Source organism: Marmota monax, unplaced genomic scaffold (assembly GCF_021218885.2).
Source record: "Marmota monax isolate L192 unplaced genomic scaffold, Marmota_monax_Labrador192_F-V1.1 WCK01_AAM20220418_F8-fsc00024, whole genome shotgun sequence".
Lineage (NCBI taxonomy): Eukaryota > Metazoa > Chordata > Mammalia > Rodentia > Sciuridae > Marmota > Marmota monax.
The window spans coordinates 9,881,696-9,907,629 of record NW_026695224.1 but is presented as its reverse complement, the minus strand read 5'-3'; the positions used below and the strand labels follow the sequence as shown (position 1 = coordinate 9,907,629).

General features: G+C 52.5%; 1 protein-coding gene across 2 annotated transcripts in view; it reads right to left on the bottom strand.

Annotated features, from left to right (window-relative positions):
• The window catches only part of Gnao1 (G protein subunit alpha o1), a 154,317-nt gene that overhangs the window by 62,016 nt on the left and 66,367 nt on the right, over nt 1–25,934 (bottom strand). For both annotated transcript variants that reach the window (XM_046434262.2, XM_046434263.2), the window contains exon 3: nt 12,140–12,281. In XM_046434262.2, coding sequence (XP_046290218.1) covers nt 12,140–12,281 — 142 coding nt within the window. The remainder of the gene's footprint in view (nt 1–12,139; nt 12,282–25,934) is intronic.

The window sequence follows — 25,934 nt, the reverse complement described above, 5'->3', positions numbered from 1 at the left end:
GAGGGACTAGGACTGCCATGGGCAGTGTGGCAGGAAGGAGAGAGGAAGGAAGACAGAGGGCGGGCAAGGAGCAGCAGGCTCCTGCAGAGCCGGAGAAGCTGGACCGAATTCCGCAGTGAGCTATTTCAGTACTGTGCCCTGGGGACTTCAGACCAGAAATATTGGGGGAGGTGAATTTGGTTGTGCAAATGATCCTGATCCACATCTTGAGAGGCCCTCAGCTGCTTTTGGGCTGAGGCCTGCCAGCACTTTTGCTGGGCCATGTGTGGCCCAGCATGCTATTCTGCAGGCGCTCTCTCCCGTGGCTATTTGATCATGAAAATACGTAACTCACCTATGATTTACAACTGAGGAAACTGAGGCCAGGGGTGAGCTCAGAAGGGGTGGGAGTCAGGGCTGAGCAGGAGGCAGTGGCTGTGGATACACTGTCTGGAGGTGGTTTTCCCCAAGGATGCCCAGTGCAGGGAGGCCAGGACTGCCGCTGTCCTAGGGCCTGGGGGTCCGTCTGCCTTGGTTGTGGGCAGCAGGCCTCTATCTGCTCATCAGACATCTGCTGGGCGTAGCATGCTCTGTGCCAGGCAGTGTGCCTGGAGGGTTCGTGGTCCCTCAGGGTCACATGACACAGGAAGGCTCTATGTCTGGTGGACTGTGGGCATACCTGAAGCGAGGCCCAGTTCTCTCTGGACTGATGGTACCTCTCTTGATCCCTGGACACCTGCAATGGCCTCTCAGCTCACCTCTCTGCCGCACTCCTGCTGTCTATCTATCCACTGTCCCCACAGCCACAGTAGGACTTCCCAAAGGCAAGCCACGCTTGAGACTAGCTTCAAGCCTCCAGTGGTTTCCTGCTGAGCTGGGAACAAAGCCAAAATGCCTTCCATACCTAGAAGCTCTCCTGCCTGCGTCCTCTTCCTGTGTCATCTCTTGCCACTGTCCCTCCTTGACCTTTGGGTTCCACCAACACTGGACCTTGCGCTCAGTTGGGGTTCCCCATGTCAAAGTCTTTGTGTGTGTGTTTTTTCGCCTGCCTGAAACATTCTCCCTCCGATCACTCCTTGTTTGTCTCATTAATGCGCCAGGCCCTTCTGCTTTCTGTCAGATGCCTTGTCCTCAGCACAGGCCAGCCCAGGCCCATGTCAGGAGACTCAGCTCCCTGGAACTCCGCAGCACTGTGCACCTGCGCTCCAGCTGAGCTCCAGGCTGGCACACACCTGCTCACGATTGCTCCCAGGCTGCCCAGTGTTTACCATGCTGTTGGCCACACAAGGCCCAACACATCTATCTATCTATCTATCTTGAGTCACAGAGCTGCAGTGGTCCTCATAAAAATGAACACAGCAGCTGACATTTCAGGAGCCTCTGCTCTGTGCCACGCACCACGCTAAGTGCCTCCTTCCCCACCCCAACACTGGGACACCCTTCCTTGGGCAGAACCGTCTCCACCCTTCCCAGACGGTCGTGCAGCCTTATCTGCTGCTCTTCTCCTTTCCTTGTCCCTTTCCTCTCTCTGTGAGCCCTCCTGTTCTCCCCTTGTCTCCACCTCTTTGGGTGTCTCTCCTAGGCCTTGCTGGGTCTGGTTCAGTGGTAGCTCCCCTCAGCCTCACCTCTGCAGAGTCAGCAAGGGGGCAGGCCTGTGGCGTGCCCTATCTCCCAGCCTGGAACTAGAACCCACGGGTGATTTTTGGGAGGAGATGGCACCACATCCTTGACCTGCAGGAGCTAAGATGCCTCGACACTGACCTTTTACCTGGTTTGAAAACTGTCACACTCTGGTGTCGAGTCCTGGCCCCTACCACACACGGTAGAACTGGTAAGAAGGGGCAGGTAACGGGCACTTTGCTTGTTCTCACCTTGTGTGATCTCTTGGCCCTAAAGACCCTGTGTGTAGGTATTATTATTACTGTCTACCTTTGAGATGAGGAAGGTGAGCCATGTGACTAGACTAAAGTGCAATGGCTGGCAAAGAGCAGGGCCAGGGTTCAAAGTCCTGTCTCCTGACCCCAAAGCCTGACTCTCACCCATGCTGAACTGCCTCACCTCCCTGGGCACAGCCCTCTGGAATTCTGCCTCTAAAATGAGGTCCCAAAAGGCTCATTTTTTTTTTAATGGTGCTGGGGATTGAACCCAGGGCCTTGTGCATGTGAGGCAAGCACTCTACCAACCGAGCTACATCCCAGCCCCCAACAGGTCATCTCGAAGGCCCCTGCTGGCTCAGCAGCTGGAAAGACCAGAATCTTCTGGTGGAGACCTCTCTTGACACTGGCCCACCTCCCTCCTCATCTCCAACTTTCCCAAAGGTCCCCAGGGAAAGGCGAGATGAACTGGGTGATGGGAGGGTACTGTGTGTCCACATCCCCTGCCACCTGGGGTCCTCTGGCTGCCCATCACAGGAACAGCAGCACTGGCTGACCCTGCACCACTGCCATATGAATCGCCTCCTCCACAGACCGAACAGCTGGCAGGGCCAAAGTCAAGGAGAGTGGGGGATGGCTTGTGGTGGGTGGCCTGCCCAGCATCCATTTCTTTCTGATTCCATTTCCTTTTTCATGACCACCTGGTTTCTTTTATTTATTTGTCTGTCTGTTTATTTACTTTGTAGAGCCTCAGGCACATCAGTCAAGTGCTCTGCCACTGAGCTACACCCTAGCCCTGACCTACTGTTGTCCCTATAGGACATTCACTTGCCCCAGGAACCCCTCAGCCCATCATTCACAACTTTTCTTCCCTGGATCGTAGGGGTTGGTTCGGGGGCGAGCCTGCGATCTAGCTGTGGCCGACCAGAGACACAGACTCCTGGGACTTGGTTGAGACTCAGGGAAGAGAGAGACTGCACCTTGTGCTCTGGTCAGTAACCATGACTCAACCGCTGTATCAACCCCCTGCAGAGTGGAGGAGTGATTCTGTGGATTCTGAGGGTAAAGACCACCCAGTAGGAGAGGGTGCAGAGATGGAGGGAAGCCAGGGCCATCACCTGAGTGGTTAAACAAGTCTCACTATAGCTGACCTCTGGACTTCCTAAGCACTGGGCCAGCTAGCTGATTTGTTCTGTTTTAATTAGCCAGTTTTCAAGTTTGGTTATATCTTCTATCATCACTTGCAACCACAAGTACCCTAACTTACTCAGAGGGGGTCTCTGGCAGTGGTGCCTGACAACTGTTGGCTGCTAGGCAGATGAAGGAGGGGGACCGACTGAGTGAAGCAGGAGCAGGGAATGTGTGTCGCAGGGGAACGAACACCAGCTCTGTCTTCCTAGGGACGTCTCCTTACCGTGGTCTGGCAAGTGTTTCTCAAAGGTCCACGTGTTGAAGTCCTGACTCTAGCACGGCACTGCTGGGAGACGGTGGGACCTTTAGGACGCAGGTCTGGTGGGGGGTCCTTGGGCCACTGGGGGCATGCTCTTAGTAGGACGCTAGCCCCTTCCTCTTCTGCCTCCTGGACCATGATGTAAGTGAGTTTCTGCCATGCACTTGCCACCACTACCATCTGGCATGCCCATCAGAGGCCCCCCAAATGGGACTGCCCAATATTGGACTAGAAACTACAAAACTATGAACTTAATTAAATCTTTTCTCTTACAAGTTAATTATCTCAGGTATTTTATTAATAGTGATGGAAAGCTGACTAACATACACTAGCGCCCCACAGATAAGGTCCTCCACGGCGGGCCTCTGAGCTGGCCATCCCCGCCAGTCTGGGACTTATAGCTACACCTACATGGTGCTACTGCTACAACAAACCTAACCCCTTTCTCAATCCCTGACACCCACTGTCACATTGAATTCTAGCTTACTGGTCCCTTAGGTTTCTCCATGGTGGACAGGAAGGGACTGTACATTCACATAGGGCTCAGATATGGGGCATGGACCAAATGACGTACTAGAGTTGGGAAGAGACTTCTTGGAAGGAAAGGTGACAGTGCCCATCACAAGCTCTAATCTGTGTCCAATTATAGGACCACATGACCAGCACTGTACTATGAATTAGTATCTCTTACAAATCCTATAATTATTTTTTAGGGAGCACAATTATATTCCATTACATTTGTGGCAAGTCCAAAGCATTAATTTGCCATGTAAACATAGTTAAATAGATCACAATTTTGTGACCTTGTTTTTGGGGGTTTTTCATTTTTCAATATTCCAGGAGCCTGAAAATATGGCCTTGGCCTTGCAGGCCTCTCTCAGCTGTTCTGCGGCAGTGAGGTCTTTCAGCAGCTTCTTTGTCACCTTGAAACAACTACTCTGAGCTCAAAGGATATACCCACAGTGCTCCTTCTCAAAGGCAAGCCTCTCGGGTCCTCTCGTGGGACAGCCAGGCAGTAGGGGGGGTGGGGGTCCCAGACACCCAAGGAGAGGGCCAGTAGTGGGGACTCACTCCAGTCTTGCAGCATTTTTCTGCCACCAGGGCAGAGTAAGTGGGGCTCACAGGGAGGGAGGGAGGAGGGGAGCAAGCTGGTGAGAGGGAAAGAGACACATGGAGTGTGCGGACAGGTCCAGGCCCTGCTACCGGTGTTCGGTGTTCGCTGGAGCCTTTCATTTAAGTTTCCTTCCACTTTTCTCTTAAAATTCGTGCCCCTTTTGCACCATCATGCAGAGACTGATGGTGGCCCAGCCTTGAACACAACTCTGCGTGGCACCGCAGGAAAGATGGGCTGGGCCACCTGGAGGCCAGGAGCCGGGCAGAGCCTCTGCAGGGACCAGGGAGCCTGCCTGCTGGAGATGGGTGAGGCCGGGTGCCAGGCTGCGACGTAGGGACACCCTTGCGCAGGCACTCCACCCACCAGTTTTGGGCTGCCAGGATTCATCAGTCACCCACCTGCTTCCTTGTCTTGGATACCCTTTGGGACAACATTCTAGTTTCTGAGCTTATTTTAAAAAAAAAGACAAAAGCTGCAGAAGAAAGGAGACCCACCTTGCCATCAGCCACCACTGACTTAGCACACCTACTCTTGAGTTACTGAATTCCCATCCCAGTCCACTGAAGTATGGCAGGCAAAGACTGGTGCCATCCCCAGGCCCTTTTCTCCTGCCTGTGTGACTACGAGAGGGTCCCAAAGCCTCATTTCAATGTGGAGAAAGGAGAAGTCCAGGGTGCCTCACTTCCTCCTTCTCCCCTGGACTCCTTTTGGGAGCATGTGATGCTCGCTATCTTGGAACCAGGAGCATCCAGAGTGTCATCCAGTGCTGACCCAGGCTCCGATGCTGCACAGCTGCAGAAGCAGCAGCAGGACTACCAACTCCGGGGACTTCCTATCTAGTGGACACTGGCTGTCCCTGTTGGGCCTCTACTGGTTGTGTGATTTTTACCTGCATCCTAAGGTATACAGCGAAGCTCAGAAGAGTTGAGCGACTTACTCAAGGGAAAGCACTTAGCACTCATAGTAAGGCCTCACCTAACACCTGGTACACCTCCACAACTGTCAGGGCAGTCTGCCCTTGTGTGTTGAAGAACAGGCCAGGGAGCTTATCCACAGCTGCCTTGGTGCCTCTGGGTCAAAAGCCTCAAGATGGGAAGGGCATGAACTTTCTCCTAGGTGAACTGTTGTCTCTAGAAGTCTAGTCCAAAATTTAACGTCTTCAGAATGTTCAGTGGGTAGCACATTCAGCCCAGCCTCCCACAGGAATATCCTTCACCTCTGGGTATGAATCACAAACCCTGGTCTGATGTCTATGGGGAGGATCCAGTGGTCAGTGTGAGCCTCCTTCAAGAAGGGAAGACAACAGTGTTCTTGACACTTGATTGACTAAAGCAGAGAAGGGTGCAGGTCAGACAAAGGTTTTCTACTTAGCCAGAAGTAAACCTGGGTAAACCCTAAGACTCTGCTGATAACTCTCACCTGCTGGGCACGTTCTTCCCCTCATTAGCACCTCTTCACTAAATGCAAACAATGCAGTAAGTGGACTTGTCTAAGCCTATTCCTGCTGCTTCTCTAGGATGGACAGGTAGTTAGTTGGTAGTAGGACTGAACACAGGCAAAAGCAGTGCTCCTCCTGCATCCTGTCAGGCCCAGGCACACTCCTCTACTGAGCACAGGCAGCACTCTTCCAGGATGGGCCTCCTCTAGTTATAGTCCAATCAACCTTTTAAAACCAAGGGTAGGGGGCTGGGTTTGTAGCTCAGTGATGTAGCACTTGCCTAGCACGTGTGAGGCACTGGGCTTGATCCTCAGCACCACATAAAAATAAATAATAAAATGAAGGTATTATGTCCATCTACAAAAAAAAACACCCAAAAACCAAAACAACCCCCCCCAAATATCCCTTTGCTTTGAGGCATATGAGACTAATATTAGTTATTTTTTCCTGAGACCTACTATGTGCTGAACTTGCACCTACTGAATCACTTAATGGACAACCCCCACGCTCTGGGTCACTGTTACTGTCTTCACCTCACCAGGTGTGTAACTAGTGGACACTGGCTGTCCATCTAGTCCATCTGGGTCACTGTTACTGTCTTCACCTCACCAGGTGTGTAACTGAGGAAGGTGATGCTGTCTACACCAGGAAGCGGAGGAGCTGGGCCTCCACTCAGGCAGCGCAGCCCCAGAGCCCCACGCTCCACCATGCCTCACTGTGCTGCTGGAGGTGTGCTGCTGACGTATCTGCCCCTGGCCGCCCTTGCAGGGGCAGAGTCTGGGGCTCCATAGCCACCTTTGAACTGGCTGGAGGGGTCAGGAAAGCATGCAAAGAGGTATATTCTGCATCTTTCATTCCTTCTTCAATGGCCGCATCACTTCAGGGCAGGGGCCACGTCTGTCCTGTTCTCAGGCATATCCTTAGCACCGGGCTCAGCACATGGCCCGGAAGAGGCACACAGCTGTTGGGGGAATGGGGTCACTCATGGACTCAGAGCTGCACTGGTCACAGCTAGACACCGAGGATGGTGATGCGGGGAAACGCAGATGAACAAGACCATCCTACCCCCAGATTCACTGTCTGGCTGAGGTGGCTAACAACCATGAAGTAGAGTGCTGGCCCGGCAGTGGGGTTCGGAGGAGGGAGTGGCCCATTCAGCTGGGGACACCCACCACCCTGAGGAGGAATGGCTCTTGAGAGAGATTAGTCCCTCTTCTTCCACTTCCATCTTGAACCTGTGTTCCTTGGAGTCCGATCTTCCTTTTAGAGGAGGACCAGAAGAGATGCTGGTACTGCCACCGTAGACCAAGCTACCCCAGCCAGGTGACCTAGGGGACCTGACCCAGCCTTAGAGCCCAGAGAGCTGGTTAGCCGGGCTGCACCTTGGAAATCGGGAAGACACCTTAGCGATGTCTTCTCTGTACAAGGTTGGGCACCCCTGGTCTTGGCGGCCATCCTTGCCATTCTGCGACCTGCTTCTCAGGAAGTGTGTGTTCAATAAGTATTTGTGGCATGACTGACCGGAAGAAAATGAAGCCCTAAGTTGGTTGGGTGATTGGTGGCAGCTTGGTGGGATGAGAGAATTCAGCAGTTCTGATCTTGGGACTGCCACATATTCCCTGGAGAAAGTCTCTTCTCTGGGCCAGCGAGGCCCCTTGTGCCCACCTGGACAATGGAGCAGCAGAATGAGATTGTCTTAAATGAAGGCGTTTCAAGGTCTATTCCCTGGGTAGAGAAAAGGCCAGGACAGGGCCAGGCTGTGGGGCTCGCAGGTGGGTACTCAGTCCATGACATGCCTCAGTGTACCTGCCTCTTCTTGGCCTCAGGAGTGGGCTTTGGCAATAAGAGGCCTTCCTCTGCCTCCTCCTTCAACTGCATCAGCGCTGATGATCATCACTGAATATCCACAGGCTCCAGGGATCTCGGGTAGACCCAGGCCAGTCGGGCCAGAGAACTCCTTGTTTTTGCCTGCTTCAGAATTCAGGTACACAAGGTGAAGAGCACTGTGTGGTGGAGAAGGCACCACAACAGTTCCATGATTAGAAAAAGTGTTGTGAGCTCCACTGTGCAACTTAAATGTCAAGATTCCTTTCACCAGAGGAGATCCAATGACACTCTGGAAACTAAGTGTGAAATTCGATTCTGTCTCCCCAAAGAGATGCCATTATCTCTAGGGGGGCATTCTAATGAAGCCCCTTGGTGGGCAGAGGAGCCCTGGGCAGCAATTCCAGCAAAAAGATCTTCTGTCCCTTGCCTGCTTAGGCCGGAGACTTGGCAGCTAATTAGAAAGTGCCTTGCACCTCTATTTCTAAACTGAAAATGCAGATAACACCTTCCCATTCTTCACTAGATTTCTGTGAGGATAATTCATCAATACTTTGTGCTGAGAATTTTCTGTGCCCAGCACTATTCTATGCACTCTAGATACTCTAGAGCAGTTGATGCAGAAGCTAGGAGGGTTGTGACTCTTTTACAGTCAAAGGCACCAAGGCGAGGAGAGGTTATAGTGTTTACCCAGGGCCACACAGCTGGTAGCAGAGTTGGATTTGAACCCAGCATCCAGTACTTCTTACGTCAGGCATTGTGCTAGACGATTAAGATGTATAGGAGTTTATATTTGAGAGAAACAGGCACATGCACAAATAGTTACGAAAAAAGGAAGGAAGGAAGGAAGGGAAATCACTTTTAACTGAGTAACACCTTACATAAGTTCAAGGTGTTACTTTGCTTCTAAGGGGGCAGAAAAGCACGATGCCTGTCTAATCCCATCATAAGGGTCACAGTTGAGACCTCTGTAACAAGATAGCCAACAAGAGAAAAGCACTATACATTTATTTACCTACAATTTCAGGTGACAAAGAGGAATGAAGAAATGAAGACCCAAAGGTCCAGGGAAACCCGTCTGTTTTCATGCCTAGGTCCCATGAAGAATGGACCGCTGCATAGAAATTTGGTTGGACCAAAAGGGAGCATTGTGATGTAGTAGATCAGACAGGGTGATTTCTTTATGGTTGCATAAAGAGAAGGTTAGAGTAAGAGGTTAGATGACCTGCCTTGGGGAAGAGGAATTCTGGTTTCTGTGACTTCCTGGAGGGTGAGGAGTGAGAGACAGGGGCAGGACAGGACTGGAAAGTGGCTGCTTCTGACCTTTTCCTGTGTCCCTCAAAGTCCTCAGCATGGCAAACACCATACTTTGGAGTGTTGGTTTTTCCCCAACATTATTGTTTCATTAGTCTATATGATTTACATATGCAAATATACATATACACCCTATAAATTTTTTATCTGTTTGTACACGCGTGTGTGAGACAGATCTTATTAACATGGGATGGTTCAAAAACTTTCCCCTCCCCTCCTGGGCTGGTCAAAGTGAACTTTCTAACCCCTTCAGTCGCCCCGTCTCCCCATCCTTTCTTCCAGTGTCTGAGTTCAGGCCCGCCTGGCAGGCAAGTTCCTCTGCTCTAGTGGTGCAGCCACAGGCCCAGGGCTTAGGAGGGAGGAAACCAGGAGAAAACCTTAGCTGAAAGGTTAAGACAATTTTCATAATAATGACCTGGGAGGGAGGAGGAGAAAGGAAAGGAAGGGGCGGAGGAAAAGGAAAGTGAGGAGGAAGGAGGGGGAGAAAGAGAGGGTGAGGGTGGGGAGCGCTAGGGTGATCTGAGGGAGAGGGCCCAGAAGGAAAGCCCTGCAGGCGGGGACAGCAGAGGCCTACCAGGGGCAGCTAAGGGAGTGCAGTGGGACAGCAGGAACACGGCAAAGGACCTATGAGTAAAGCAGTGGAGTTGTCTGTGGGTCCCTTTACGTGCTCTTAGAGAGCCTTAGGATAAGAATGGGATTCACTCCTCCCTCCTGGGCTGTGGAATGTAAGGTGGGTGCCCCCCGGGTCCTTTCACAGCACCCTGTTCTCTCTTCACAGTGTGGCTGGCAGGGGAGGCTCTTGTTTGTCTTCACACTACACTGGGAAGTCCTGGCCACAGGGAAAGGGTGGGGCCCTGGCTCCTCGTGGCTTCTCCACAACCAGCAGTACCACAGCCCTCCCGGCGCGGGTGTCCTCACCCACAGGGTAGGACCCACTGCCACTTTCTTCTGCCCAGATTCCCACCAGCCTGCTCCTGGGAAGCCTTTCCTCAGCTGCCTGGCTTCCAGCCTGAGTCTGGGTTCATGGTCCTTTCCTGCTTGTCACCCATGTCAGAGCATAGGGGAGAGGGGCTGTGCGCCGGGGCCTTATCAGGAAGGAAGACTGTGCTGCCTGGTCACGGACCTGGCGCCTGTCATGGTGCCACTGGCCACTCACAGGACTAGGCTTGTACTCCACTGTGCCCGTGGCTCCTGGGGACTCCCACTCTGTTTCTCCGTCCCTCCCAATGGATCCCTCCACTCCCTCCTACTTGAAGGTGGCCTTGACCAGGAACTCCCACGGACGGAGGAGAACAGCAAGAGAAGGGCTGCTGCCCCCGATTCCGCAATGGGATCCTGAACACACGGCACTCCTAGTGATCCCCAAGCTATCGTCTCTCTGTCAGGATAGCAGAAGAGGGGAATCTCACAGAAAGAATTCATGTTTTCCAAAATGGGAGGAGAAAGGCATTTCCCCAGCCGCACTAACTTCTCTGGGTTACAGTCAGGACAGGAGGCTGTGGCAGGAAGAGTTGACTGGATGCTGCAGGCCACCTGTGTCGGTGTGCCTCTGGCACTGCCTGTCATCCAGTTAGGTGACAGCCAGGTACCCTGTTCCCCCCTTTACCCAAGGAAGGTAAAAGATCAAAGACCTGTGCCAGGCCTGAGGGTCAGACCAGCACCACCTGCTCGGGGCATCCCGGCCTTTGTGAACTGTGAAGGGCTCAGCGCAGCGCCTGGCAGCCAGGAGGCGCTCAGCAAGTGATGGCTATCCTGATTCCCTGGGCTGCCAGCACCATGACGGCCGCCTGGCACTGTGCTCATCTGGGATAACACCGATCATCTCTATGATCTCGGTCGGTATTTTCCGAGGGTCTGGTTCCTGTATTCCCAGCACCTACCACACCTCCTGGCACACGGGGAGCCTGCAGTGAATGCCTAACAGAGCCAAGGCTACAGAGCTAAGCGTGCCCTCCACTCCCCTTCCCCTTCTGTGGGCCTTGGCCCTGTGGCCAAAACCAAGGCTGGTCTCCTGGGGGAGAGGCACCTCCCTATAGATCTAGCCCTCCTGCCAGGGCCTGGCTCCCCTACCCTCCCTAGGCTGTCCTGGGACACACTCTCAGGCACCTAAAATTCCCAAGGACCTGGAGGAGCCAGTGCCTGAGCTGGGGCAATTCTGGACCATGGAATTAGGATTTTCTGCATAAAATATTAAATTTTACATTTAAAGCTGTCTGTCACAGATAATTTGTCAGAAGGCCAAGACAGGTTTCCCCTGCGAGGGAGTCAAATTTTAGCTAAGACAGGACATGGGTGTAAGGCACAATCGAGTCACCCAGTGACTGGACACTAACACTCTCACCCAGAGACCCCAACGCAGGCCCCATATCCATTCCAAGGCGGATCCTTTTCCCCAGGCCCCTGGTCTGGAAAGGTCCCTGGGAGTCCCCATCCTGACAGGGGCAAAGTGCTGCTTCTGGATTGAACTCTCTGACGCTGCTTCTCCTCTTCCCTTCGACCTCCTTCCCTTTCATTCGCAGTTGCCAGCAAGAGTTCAGTGTTACCGGGAAGGAAAGCGTTTGCAGTAAGAGGCTTTTCTACACATACTCCACTCACCACTTCTCAGATGTCTGAAAACAACCTCCAAACCTTCCCCATTCTAGGCCACTGGCTTCCTTGGGGAAGGAAAGCCTCACATTTACCCAGGAGGGCAAGGAAACACATCCTTTGGTGTCAAGGAGAGGTCAATTTCAATGGCTGCCCCCAACCCCAACAAAGCATGAGAGGTTCTCCCAAGGAGGGGAAATGATGGCCAGGCAAGGTTTGTTTTGTTCAATATATATATATTTTTTCTGTTCCAGTTAATTGTGCCAAGCCCAGAACTGACACAGGGTTGCGGCAGCCCCACTTGAGGACAGACCCCAGCCCTTTCTCTCTGTAGCACATGCCCTGGGATTCCACACTGTGGAGACCGCTTGTCAGGGAAGCCCTGCATTTGCCAGGCAGGTTCCCAGAATGGCTTAGGTTGTGACTGCCACTATACAGCGTCCACACAGAGCACGGCCTCTTCTGCTTCCTTTAAGCAGACTGGCATTATCAGGAGGAGGTGCCAGGGCCAGAGACAGGCCCTCTCCTCACTGCACCCTTGGGCTCAGGCACATGCCTACCTTTTTCTCCTTGTCACCATATTCGACGCCCAAAGTGTCCATGGCCCGGACGATGGCTGCCAGCGACTGGATGGTGTTGCTGTAGACAACAGGCTTGTACTGCTTCACGTCCTCCCCAGAGAAGCCATCTTCATGGATGATCCTGCAGAAAAACCACACACAGCACACCTGATCACACACTGTCCTCACGCCATGCAGAGGGCGTCGGGCATGGGAAGCCCCGTCCACACCCTGGTTTAGTGGGGTGAGGGCTGAATCCTACTGGGATGATGAGTTATTGAGTTGCTGCATTAATGCCACAAAATATGAAGAAAAAAATCTTAATTACTGAAAAACAGAATATTGAAAAAAACCCTCATGTACAGTGAAAGAGGTTGCTAGTACTTGAGAGCACTTAGAAGAGGAAAGCAAACACTAAGTGCTCAATACATGTTAGTTATTGGTATTTTAAGCAAAGCTTAGGATCTTAAGACAGGTATGCACTCAGACATACTGTGGAAAATCTCTGCCAGGGGTCTGTAAATGAAGGACCCAGTTTTTCTTTCAGGGGAAACTCCCAGTGCTTTTGACCAAGGCAGGATGACCCACTAAGTCACCAAATAACCCATGGGGACATCCACAGGAGGCGCTCCCTGCTCCTCCACCCTGGTCAGGGCTCTAATGGCCCAGTCCACATTACTCTGTAACAGTGACTGACACGGAGCCCACGAAGGGGACATCACAGTTCTCAGACACATGACGTTCCCTGGGGGCCACTCAATACGCGCTTGCTGCTGACAAGGATCTGGACAGGACCGAAAGCTGGAAAGAGGAAGTCATTCCGAAACAGCACGAGTGCTCTTCCAATTGAAGCAAAGGAGAAAGAATAAATGGATTTTAAGGCTAACTGCTGGGACGTGTGTCCATCAGTGGGCTGTGTGGACTCTTCTTTGTGGATCAAGGCTGAGTGCTGTGGTGACATGTGCACATGCCAACCTAACGGCCCAGCCCTCCCCTCCGCCCCTTTCCATCCCTCCATTACCTTTGGTGCAGAAATACCATCCTTTAAACCATCCTTTTTAAAACAGCTTTATGGAGATACAATTCACATACCATGTGACCCATCCATCTGAAGTATTCAATACAACATTTTAATTTATTCACAAGTCGGGGCCACCATCACTGCAATCGAATTTTGGAACACTTTTGTTGGCCACCGAAGTAACCCTCAGTAATCACTCCTCAACCCCCTCCCAATCCTCAGCCAATGCTAATCTATGCTGTTTCTATAAATTTGTCTACTCTAGACAGTTGCTGTAAACTGAACCACACAGTTATGGGGTTGTTTGTGAGTGGTTCTTTCATTCACAGCACTGTTTTCAAGATTTACCCATGTTGCACATGTTCACATGGTTCATTTGTTATCCCTGAATAATATTCCTTCGTATGGAAATACACTTTTTCTGTATCCAGTCACCAATTGATACACACTCATGATTCCTGTTGTAAAATCAGACTTGGTGATGGGTTGTGGGTTTTCATCCTGAGTTTCTCTAAGAAGCAGACCAGAAATGACCCTAAAGCCTTTCTTTTTTTTTTTTTGGGGGGGGGGTACTGGGGATTGAACTCAGGGGCCCTCGACCACTTAGCCATCCCCAGTCCTATTTTGTATTTTATTTAGAGACAGCGTCTCACTGAGTTGCTTAGTGCCTCGCTTTTGCTGAGGCTGGCTTTGAATTTGCAATCCTCCTGCCTCAGCCTTCTAAGCCACTGGGATTATAGGAATGTACCACTGCAACTGGCCCTAAAGCCGTTCATTTGATTAGCTCTAAATTGATTTTTTCGAAGGCCTCCTGAGTGTATATGACCCATCCAGCCCACAGGTGCCCTATCCTGAGAGACCTCACAGGGAATTGCTAGCTCCCACGGTACACAAATGGGAAACTGGACAGAACATTCGAAACCAGAGAATAGGCAGTGTGGGGCTGTGATCCCCCTGAGTCCTGCAATTGCTGGGAGGCGTCTACCGGTCACAGCACGGGGAAGGAGCAGAAGTACAGCAGGGCAGCCCTCTGAGCCACAGAGAGAGCTAGAGAGAAGAATGCGGAGGGAAAGATCCCAGGGCAGCTGTGTGGGCCTTGCATCTGGCTGGTGGGTGAGGCGACAGCTGGGCGGGGAGAATAGCCAAGGGAAGGACCAGCCTTGGAGCTCACACGGGCTGCACACTTGAGCACTCCCTGGGGCTGGGGGATGCACGGGTTCTGGGACAGTCCTTGCAGAAAGCCTTGATGTTCAGCAGACACCCCGGAAGGCTCATGCCATGGTAAGAGTCTCCCCGAGACCTGTCCTGCCAGTGCTAGAAAACAAGCCTTGAAAAAATCACAAGTAACTTAACCGCCTGATGGAACAAGGCCACTGCTCCGTGAACGAGGATGACAAAATCCAACACTAAGAGAGTCAGGATATCACCATCCAATAAAACATTCCTGGATACGCAAAGCAGCAGGAAAGTGTGGCCCACAATGAGAAGAATTAATCAGCAGTGGCGGAGGTGAGGAAATGGGCAAGAATGTAAAGATATGTATTTAAAAATATTTTCAAGGAAATTTTCTTAAAAGAAATCGTGAATGTGATCAGGAGAGAAATGGAAGACACAGAAATGAAAATAAATAGCTGAGATAAAAATTTCACTGGATGAGATGAACAGATCAGACACACAGCAGACCAGTGAACTTGAAGACAGCAACGGAAATTATTCCAACAGAGGCAGAGGAGAAAAGGGCTGCCCGTGTTAGTTCATAACGAACGTAAACCCTATGTAACAGGAGGGATGTACACTGTGCAGAGACTCCCACGTGAAAGACGTGGCGTGTGATCTGAGAGCACAGTGTGACACCTTGGTCATATATCATGGACTCCAGAGCAACATGGACAAGAAGGGCAACAGCCACTCGACTCCCCGAAGAGGATGGGCTGACCTGAGCAGCGCTGGGGACGCGCTTCCAGAGCTGCTGGACCAGCTGGCCTTGCCCACATCCCAGGCCCCTGGCTGCCAACAGAATTTCCTTCCACCTGGGTTGGGCTCATCGTTTTTTCTCACTTGGTTTCATTGATCTCGACATTGGCCGAGTGAGGAAGGAAGGGTGGGTGTTTATTAGGCTCATTTGGCTGAAGACGAAACTGAGGTGAGAGAGTAACAGCCCCATGTCCCTCAGCAGGTTAGTGTCAGAGCCAGGAATGCAGCCCAGGTGTCCAAGTCCGTGGTCCTTTACCACACCTTAAACCACGCCCTGGACGAGGCAGAACACTGTCCGGCAGGTGTCAGATGGTGGCTCATTTGTGGTTTGCAAAAATGATGCAATTTGGGAAAAACTCAAACTCATGCTCAAGTCATGATTATGAGTCTTGCAATTTGTTAAAGCTGTAGGTTACAACTGGGCTTGCTGTCTCAGGGCAATTTTATACCCCTCACCCCCAACTATAAAGTACCAAGCACTCACTCAACACCAAAAAACCTGGACGGTCCAGGGCGATGTAAGGAGTACTCTTCGTAATCCCCCCACTTGGCAGAAGACATGGACCTTTTAATGTAAGGCCTTCCACAGCATTTTTCCATGTCACATTTCCTCTTTTCTCCCCAGCTCTGATCCCAGGCAGATCTCCTTCACAGTATCAATACAGCCCCTTTATTTTCTGTCTCCCCATGTCATTCCAGAGAGGCACAGCAGAGGGGTGGTTACAGCTTGGGCCACAGACAGGCCTGAGCCAACGCTGGCTCTCCCAGTGATGAGCTGTGTGTCCCCAGGGAAAGCTCTGGCCTCTCCAGCCTTGCTGTCCTCATCTGCAGGAAGGTGTCGTGAGAAATGGCTCATCGGTACATGACAGGCAGCAGAGACTAGTAATAGTGTTCTCATTCCAAAGACAAACCCTCCAAAGACAATCTCCTTCATTTGTGGTTTACGACTGACAGAATTCCACCTGCAGCCCGTGTCAGAGGGTCACCCTCCGTGCTGAGCGCTTCACATGCTACATCTCATCTCTTGTTCAAAACAATCCTGGGGCATAAAAATCACTGTTGCCTCTGACAGATCAGGAAGCCGAGGTCAAGGAGGTCCTGCCACTTAGCTGAGATCACACAGCTGGTCAGTGGCAGAGCAGCCCCTGAGGTCCTACTTGTGGCAGGCAGGGGCTGAGAGGCAGGGCTTCTTCCTCCGCCCTGGGCCCCTCTTATCCACACTGCAATTGAAAGGTGGCCTCTGGGTGGGGTTGGAGACACACCTCAGAGGAGTTCAGTGTCATGGGATAGCCCAGGTCTGAAGCTGGAGGTGACAGAGGCCTGGACTTAGAAACCATCTCCGTGAGACGCCTTAACAACAGTCAGTGATGCTGAGCGAAACAGCACCTGATCAAGTCCCAGAGACATGAGCTGAGCCCCTGGATCCAACCACTCCTGAAGCCAATCTGTCCCTATACTTTTAAGTGATGTGAGCCAAAATAACTTCCTCTTATTTTTGTGTAAGCTAATGTGATTTGCATTTCTATCACTCACAACCAATAGTCATGATTAAAATGTTTTGTAACTTGATAACAATAAATTATCTCCCAGTAGACTTATTGATTTTATTTTATCTTTACCACCAGCCTGTCACCCTCTGCTCCCTCTTCCCATGTTACCTGGCACAGGTCAGGGCTCTCCGCGGAGCTTGGGGCAGGTGGGACATAATGATATAAGTCAGGTGTACATAAAAGGAGGCGGACAAGGTGTGTGCCTGTGTGCGCTGAGGCGGGGGCCACCATATTTCTGATGCCAGCAGAATCAGGGTTTCAAAGTGAGGCCCTGCTCGCTGTGCACTGCTGTGCTCCCACAGCTCAGGGGCTTCGAGTGGTGTCCCAGTCCCCCAAGCCAGAACCACGGGGAGTGGGAGGGCTGACCACCAGGGGCTGCCGGCAGCCCTGAGAACTCCACTTTGGACAAAAGCTGAGTTGGACTCTGCAAATCGGATGGAGGCTGGGAGGAGATCTCAAGTGGAAGTGTGGGGGTGGGGGTGGCAGCCACGCCCCTGGAGCCAGGCAGGGGTGGAGGGACACCTCCCCCACCCACTCCACCCTTCTTTGCTGCCTTGGGGACCCTGCAGGAGGCCCAGACTTGGGCTTCCTCTGCTGTGCACTTGGCTGCAGGAAGACTCCCCAGACACAGTGGCCTTATATGGTCACAGAACCACAGGCTGGGAGCTGGAAGGGACCCTGGACAATCATCTGGCTCAGCAGCCATTCTCCTTCTCTGAATCACAGACCCCTCTGAGGTTGTGACAAAGGCCAAATGCACACAGTTCTTCCCTCCGTTGCTGGAGTTTCATGAACACCATGAAACTGCTGGGACACATGACTTCATCTCCAGGCTGGATTAAATGTCCCTCTCCCTTCTCCCCTGCAGAGGGATGGTCTCTCTGTCCTCTGCACAATCCCTTTAATGATCCAGAACAGGGCAGGGGCTTCCAGCTGCATGGCTGGGGGTTTCCCTAACTGCTTGGCACTTCAGTTGCCTTTCCCTGGAGATGGGCATGGGAACAGCAGCCAGCCTCACGGGGCTGTGGTTAGGACCAAAGAAGGAAGGCGTGTGCAGGCCTGCCCTCAGTGGGCGCGCACTCTGGTCAGCTGTTGCTGTGACTGCTCTCTTCAGCTTGCGGGGTTGGGAGAAAGTGCAGCCAGTTGTGTGTGTCTGTCCTGCGGAGGAAGAGGATGTGAAGTGGGTCCCTGGGTGGACCTGCCCCTGCCAGGAGAGCGGGAGGAAGGGTTAACTCGCTCTAGCAGGGAAAGGGAGATGAGGAGGGAGAGGGCATTCTCTGGATCCTAACTGTACCAGGATGCCTCCTACCCGGGCCCGAGAAATGTTCCTGCTTAGAGCCGACATGGCCATCTGCCAGGTGGGAGCCAAGTTCCGAGACTTGTGCATAGGGACATGGTCAGTTTGTGTCAGAGCAGGAGGGGCTTTCCATTGTGCTGCAGGCCTCTCATGTCCCTTGGTGCCCCCTGGTATGGAGGACGTGGTGGACAATGCGAGGGGGGGAAGCATCAAACTGCAAAACAAAGGCTCTCCCCCTCCTGTCTCACAGCCTCTTGCTTCCAATGACCCGAGGGTTCCCGGGAGGTGTTCCGTAAGCCCTTCGCTCATCCGTTCCTTCATTTCCCAATTAATTTCTCATCTATTATCCAGACACCTATGTGCCAGGCACACGAATCAAGAGCTGGGGATACGAGAGTGAACGGACAGTCCCCACCCTCGTGACACTTGCATTCTAATGGGGGCACAGAAGTTGACTAAGTCATTTCTCCAGTGACTATTTCAGCCATGATGGGTAACAGGGTAGCCAGGCTCTCAGGAAGCAGCATGGACACTGAGCGGGCTCTGGCTGGCAGGGAGCGGGGTGCTGCCCACTGGGAAGGGCCCGTGCAAAGGTGAGGTCTCCTGTGTCTTCCAGCCCTGGCTGGTCTGGGGGCAGTGTGTGCGAGGTGAGCCAAGGCAGTGTGCGTGACGGCAGGTGGCAGCCCTGGCGCGGGTGTCCTGCTCTCCTGAGGTCATTCCTGGTGGTTTTCAAGGAGCAGGTGTGCAATGTGGAAGATGGCATGAACGCCAGCCAGGCTGGGCGGGGGGAGGCAGGAAGCAGCAGGAGGTGGAGCACCATCGTGGAGGTGGGCACAGCAGCAGGGAGGCACCGACAGGGCAGATGGCCCTGCCCAAAGCCCTCTCCCTGATTCTCTCCTTGTTGGAGCCCTCACTGCCAATATTCTTGTATTTTCTTTCACTGGAAGGAAACATCCTGGCTGGTGGGGTGTGACCTGCAGGCAGGCTAGCTCCCCAACTCAGCCACCACCAAGAGTGGGAACTGAGCAAGAGGTCTGCAGGGTCCACAGGGTACAAGGTGTGGGCAGGGTAAGGGGAGGGTCAGTGGTGGGAATGAGCTGCCCAGAGCTGCAACTCACTCAGTGAGCTCTCACTCTCCACCCATATGTCCATCCACCCATATGTCCATCCACACACACATCCATCCACCCATCCATCCATCCACCCATCCATCCATCCACTCACCCATCCACTCACCCATCCATCCATATACACTGAGCCCCTCTGCAACACTGGAGGCACCTCTCACTCACTAACCGTAGGGACTACAGTCAAGTCACCAACCTCTCCAGCTGCAGGTATCTCCTCTATAAAATGGGCACTATGAGTCTGCTACCCTTAGGAGCATTAAAAAAATGTGTGAGGAGGGCCTGGCACACAGTTGGGCCCAATCGGTGCCACAGATACATCAGGGTAGGCCACTAGTCTTGTTTCCCAAGCCTCCTGGGCCCCTCCTACCAGGTACAGCAGCAGTGCTTGGACCCAACTGAATGGACTCCTGGGAGCCAGAGGGTAAATAACTGGCTCGGAGACTGCGGCTGGGCAGAGGAAAGACATGTGTTTAGCAAAGCAATTCTCTGCAGGGGCCTTGAGTTCGGACTTTCCAGAATCCTAGGAGAGCAGAGGCTCTGAGACCTGAGGCCCCTGAGGGGAGGTCAGAAGGTTTGTTCTTCTCAGGAATAAAGGCAGACTCCTCCAATGGCAGAGCCAGGGACAGCCCAAGGTCACTGCCTCTGTCAAGCCCCCTCTATGGCTCCCTCCCCCTCTCATCTAAGAGAAGGACGATGTGCCTGGAGCAATTCATACAGAACCAGGAAACCATGGAAAACAGGGAAGACACAGCTGCTGCCTTCACAGTCTAAGAGGAGAAGGTGGAAAAGAAAGAGGTAACCAAACAAATGAATATTATAGGGCAGTAAACACAAAATAGGTACACACTGACACAGGGAAGGGGAGAGTTAGAAGCCAGGAGGTGACATGTTGAGCCCTAAATGATGAAAAGTGAACCTTGCATATGTGAGAAAGAATATTTCAGGTAGAGAGGACAGTAAGTGAAAAGGTCCTGGGGCACCTTGTGTGTTGGGGGAATGGTGAAGAGCCTATGGGGCTGGAATGGAGTAAGTGTAAAAGACAGTGGGGGGACAAGGTCAGAGGGCAGCAGGGGCCCAGTCACAAAGTTTTGTATAAACTACTTTATTAAAACAAAATGCTCACCTGTTAAAATAAAAGAAAATTCATCTGTGTACCTCCCAAACCATCCTGACTCCCACCAGTGGTTCTGCTCTAACCATGGATTTACTAAAAAATAAATTTAATTTATCTTTAATTACATTAACTAATTTGTGGTACTGGGAATCAAACCAGGGACACTCTACCACTCGAGTTACACTTGCAGCCTTTTTTATGTTTTTGAGATTGGGGCTTGCTAAATTGCCCAGGCTGGCCTCGAACCTGTGATCCTCCTGCCTCGGCCTGCCGGGTTGCTGGGATTATAGGCGTGCCACTCCACCCAGCAACAGGGAGCCACTTGGAAGTGGCAGCTTTCCCTCCTCTTTCCCTGGCTTCTCCAGTCCTGACTGAAAGGCTTGTTCTCAGGACACTTACAGATTCCAACCCACACACCTAAGCAAAAGAACAGCCTCAGCTGTCCTCCCACTACCTGGGGGGACGGCTGTCCACACGGTGGTGGACCTTCGGTCTTCCTCCCTGGGAGTCCCCATGCACACAGTTTTCCTGAAGTGGAGACACCCTGTACATAGACTGTTTGACACTGAACTCAGTGGTCATTTCGATAATTGTTTCCGAGGTGTCTTTATGCCAGGCACTCAGTACTGCCCCCGCTATGGAGCCGCAGTCCAGCATGGGGCTGGAAGGAGTGCAGAGCAGGGGCACCAGACTCAGTCCAGCCTGGCCAGAGGAGACTTGGGGTGAAGTCCTTGCTGTGGTGCCGCAGCACCCCGCGGTCTTCGCTGGTGGCGGGGTGTCCCACCCTCTGAATGCACTGCCAGTCACTCAACCAGAGCCCTTCCACTGGACATCTGTTCCTAGAGCACGCCCCCCCTGACAGACTTTGGGGGGCTTCCCACTGTATTCTGCTTCCCCAAGGGGGTAAAGGCATAGTGCCTGGATGGAACAAGGCACCGGTTCTGGTCCCTGGGCCTCAGTGTGAAGCCCAAGTGGTGTCCTTGGCTCCTGGAAAGGAAGACCCAAGGTGGGCTGAGGCTCAGTGGTGAAGCACTTGCCTTGCATGTGTGAAGCCCTGGGTTTGATCCCCAGTCCCCCCCAAAAAGACAAAACCAAACAACAACAAACCCCCATCAAAAAAAAAAAAAAGAAAGATCTAATTTAAAACCTTGCTGTTTAATGGTGGGTGAAGTCGTATAGTATGAGAAATACATTATTTAAAAAGCAAATAAGACCCCTTAGCAATTAATGGTATATTTAAGACTTGATATTCTAATATTGAATACATACAGAATATGAGAGTATATTGCAAAGAATTCTAAAACAATAGTAACAGGCAAATCCATTCTCCAGGGAAAGGACGGGTACAAAATAAGGAGTATGTCCTATTGCCAGTGACTTGCAGAAATCTGTTATAAAGATGTCATTTTTAATAAGGGGTAACTCTGGCCAGAAGCAAAGATGTCAGCTGCCAATTGTCACCAGACAGAGCCAGGGACAAAGCTGGAAATTGTGATCAGTACAGAACCTCTGCTGTCATTATCTGGAAACAGCGTGGACCCTGCCCCTTCCGGGCTCCCCGAGGTGGGGGTGCACGGGTGCGGGTTGGCGTGGGCACTCAGAGCTCTGCTCACCATAGCTCCGCTGCCTTTGTTCTTGGTGGTACGGCATGGCTGCACCCAGGGGCCCCCAGCCTTGGACTTGGGCGCTGAAGACGCAGGCTCCTATGTAAACTGGCCATTAACTAACACCGCCCCCCAGGTGCAGCGGGCAGAAGTCGCCCTTTTCGGGCCAGCGCTGCTGGACTCCGCCTGGGGCTGCACCTCGCTGTTGGATGAACTAGTCCCAGGCAGCTCTGCTGCTTCCTGGAGGGACACCTCGGGCCTCCTTGCACCTCACCTACCCTCACGTTCGACCCTCGGGTCCTTCCCTGGCCTGCATTTTAGGAAAATCTGTCATTTGCTATGGTAGCTTATACCCCAATTTTGTCATTCAGGACACCTGAGGTCTAGTCTTGGCTCTGCCTAGTGACGAGGCACTGGGACTCTGACTCGTTTCCTCTGTGTACCGCCCAGTCTCTCAGCCAGGTCAGGTGCTGGCTTCTGCTTGGGTTGATCAACTCCCATGTCATTGCCGAATGCAGCCTTTGGGGATGTAACAGTTCACAAAACATGGAGACCCACAGGGGCAAATCATCGAGGGGGTTCTTGGAGGATAAAAGACAGAAGGGCTCTGACTAGAGACCTGCATACCTCACGCATCGGGGCTCTGCTCAAGTTACCTCCTTAGACCCCTGCGTTGTTCACTGCCTATGCTCCTCCCATCATCCTTCATAACCTATCCCGTGGTGACGCTCCATCTCTACCTCTACCTATCTTTCCCCACGTAGCAGCGCGAGCTCCATGAGGGCAGGGACCTGTCTGTCTTGCTTACTGACCGCAGCTCCTGACTTACAGTGAATGATGAATAAATGTAAAATGAATGCTGAATGTAACCAGCTCAGGAAGCCTTCAGCTCTAAGATGATGATTCCATGTCTGACTTGCTCCTTCCTGTGAAGGTCGGAGACTTTCAGTTGAAAGCTGGGATGGACAGCATCTCTCCTGCCCCTCCACATGGCATCCTGACTGCCACTGCCATCCCTTGGGTGCTGAGATGTCTTGCCCCAGGGCCCTGCATCTGTGCTCCTTTTTCTCAGGATATGCACTAGACTCCCTCCCTCCCCTACTGGCATGCCCCGTGCGTGCCCCTTAACCCTAACATCTTGGCTCCCATAGGGTTTGGTAGGGTCAGGATGGACAGCGGTGATTCAGCCCCCTCCAGCTTACCTCTGGGAAAACCCAGAATATTCACTGGGTATGTTGCAAAGACAGGACAGAGAGCTTTATGGATCCTGAGCCTTTGTTACAATACCTTTCATAAAGACGTGAGCTTTCGTTAAACACAGTAAAAGCCTGTGAGTGAGGCAAATTGGTTCAATGTCAATGTTACTGCCTAGATCTAAGTAACATTTCTGGTTCCCATCTGCTGGATTAGAGTAGCTGCTGGATTGCCCTTTCTTCTTCTTCTGACGTAATGAAGTGAAGTATTTTTAGTAGGACACGGTGTTTAATATATGAACAATAATATCCATCAGGGCAGTGGACACAGCTTTTTTTATTGTGTTCTGTGGAGAACGCACAACTGAGGCTCCAGGGCTCTGTTCATTTTATTCAGTTCTTTGGGGAACACCTTCCTGTCCCACTGTCTGTGAAATGCTCGTTCATTACGTGTGTTCCCTGCTCATTATCCCCGGATGGTTCTCTTGAACCACGGACAAGATCACTGGAGCCTGCTGTCTTTGGCTGAGAGCTCACAGGCTTTTGCAAACCCAAGTCGTCTAAAACATCTTCCTTTCTGACACATCCAAAAGGCTCAGTCATCCAAGCAGACCAGGTGGGGCTCTGACAGCCTGTGGGAGGGCTCCCATCTGGGTTCCTCCCAGCTCCCTCACTACTCGCTGTGGGGCGTGGTGGTGACTCACTGCAGAACAGGCCTGTAAGTGAGGACGCACTTTGTAAATGGCAAATGAGGGCTGGAGTGGACATCTGCTCTTGCTTGGCCAGCTTCTGTTCTCCCCTCCTTAGGAGACAGAATCCTTTAGGGACACATTATTCCTTGAACTCTGAGGACTCTCTGCCTCCTAGCCTAAGCTCATATCTGATCAGCAGTGAAATACATACCTGGATCCAGCCCTGCCTGAAGCTAGTGTTCACCTAGGCCACCAGTTACATAAGCCAACATGTTCTAGTCACTCTGGGGCAGGTTCTTTGTAACCAGGAGTCTTGACGACAGCAGAGAAGCTGCACAGCCCTTGGGAGTTTCTTGGCTGCAGGGCACTGGATCAGCCATAGATTTGCTGATCTGAAGCAGGTATTTGGTCACTGCATGGCTTCTGAGGGCACTGGGCTGTGACACTATGGGCAGCACCTACTCCAGCTTCTCCTTACAGCGGCTGAGCCGCTGGGGGTAACTTCCTCTCACAGGGATCTCAGAGGCACAAGCTCCCACAGCCCTGACACCAACCCTGGAGACGTCAGGAACTTTACCCCTCTTTCTCTCCTAGATTACAGACCAGGTGGCTTAGAAGCTTTTCATAGGCTCCTGGTTTTTTCCTTCCTGTTCTTTTAAAACGAGGACTTGTTTTTCTCCTTCTTCCCCATGACTGGACAGGGAGGGCACCATAATACCACCAACAACCTGCAGAGACGAAGGAGCGTGTAAAGATTGCCCGTTCCGGGTTCGGGCTCCTGGCACACGCAGGGATTCGCCCTGCTCGATTTCCTAGCACCGCCTCAGAGGGTGGAGATCCTAGGTGTGCTTGTTCCCAAACAAAAAGTGCCCTTCTTAGCTCCCCAAGGAGAGCTCAGGCAGAAGGCATAGAGCACCCAGACCGGCTCCTCAGGGACATCATGCTTTCTCTCCCCCTGGGGAAAACGCCTGTGGAAAAGTCTGGCAAAAGCGGGTCGCAGTGCACGTTCCTCTGCAGGGTGACTCCGTCTCCCTGAGGAAACAGTGGTTGGTGCCACGCCAACTCTTGCTGGACAAAGAGGGTCATGTCTGCACACAGCCAGGTCCCTGAGCCTCTGACTGCACAGATATGAGCCACATTCTTCTGGTCCTTCTGTGTCACCCTTTGTTGGACTTTTCAGAGTCAGGGAGAATTCCAGGGGAGGTTTATCTTGCTAGACCAAGAAAAACACAGAGACAGAGACAGCAAAACCTGGCCCTGCCGGTCTTTCTTCTCTGGTGGTGGATTTAAATGGCCCCACCGTGGCCTCTCGGGTTTCCCGCCCCAGGCCTCCTTGAGCAGATGGAAGCTCTTCAGTGTGGTCATGCCCCAAGTGATGGAGGCCTCAAACAGCCCTTTGTGGGCTTCCACATCGATTCTCTCTCGGGAAAGTTCAGGTGGGGCACGCGGGCAGGCTCTCAAGGCCAACGGCGCGCACCCCAGCGAGGGTGCGGCAGACCCTGCGGAGGGCTCTCTTGGCCCATTTTTGCCGTGGTCAGGGTCAGCAGTCAGGGCCTGGGCTCAGGTGATAGTGCTGTTGCAGCCCTGTGAGGCCAGCAGGAAGGCCGGGGGCACCTCCCTCATGGCCGCTCAGCCTCTGCTGAGGGGCTGCCCGGTGGCTGGCAGATGGGGAATGGTGACAAGCCTGTCACATAGGGGACATGTAGTCTGAGGGGGACAGGCCTCTCCAGCTGCCAGTCTGAGGATCTGTCCACTCTGTCAGGTCCTCCTCACTTGGGTTTAGGTCAAGTGAAAGAAAGTCGCGCACACCGCCTATCGCCCTGGCACTCTCCACACACGCCACTCGGCTCCTGGGGGCCACAGGAAGGGCCAGCGCTGTTGACAGCAGCAGGTGAAGGCCCTCTGCCGAGGGCTTCCTGGACATCCACACAGGTGATCCTCCTGCAGCCCTCCAAGGCAGAAGCCGGGCAAGAGTCACTGCTGCTCTGCTGTAAAGGTGAGGACGCTGGGCAGCAGAAACACACAAGGTCCCTGAGGTCACGTACCCAGTAACCGTGGGGCTTCCCAAGGCCCCTGCTCCAACCATACCAGGGACAGCCTGCAGCCACCACTTCTAGGGAACATGGATGACCTCAAGTACATTGAGAGGAAAAAGATGGGCTGGGCTGGACTAACTAGACTGCCGACCAACCAGAAAAGATGGGGACAGGCATTTAAAAA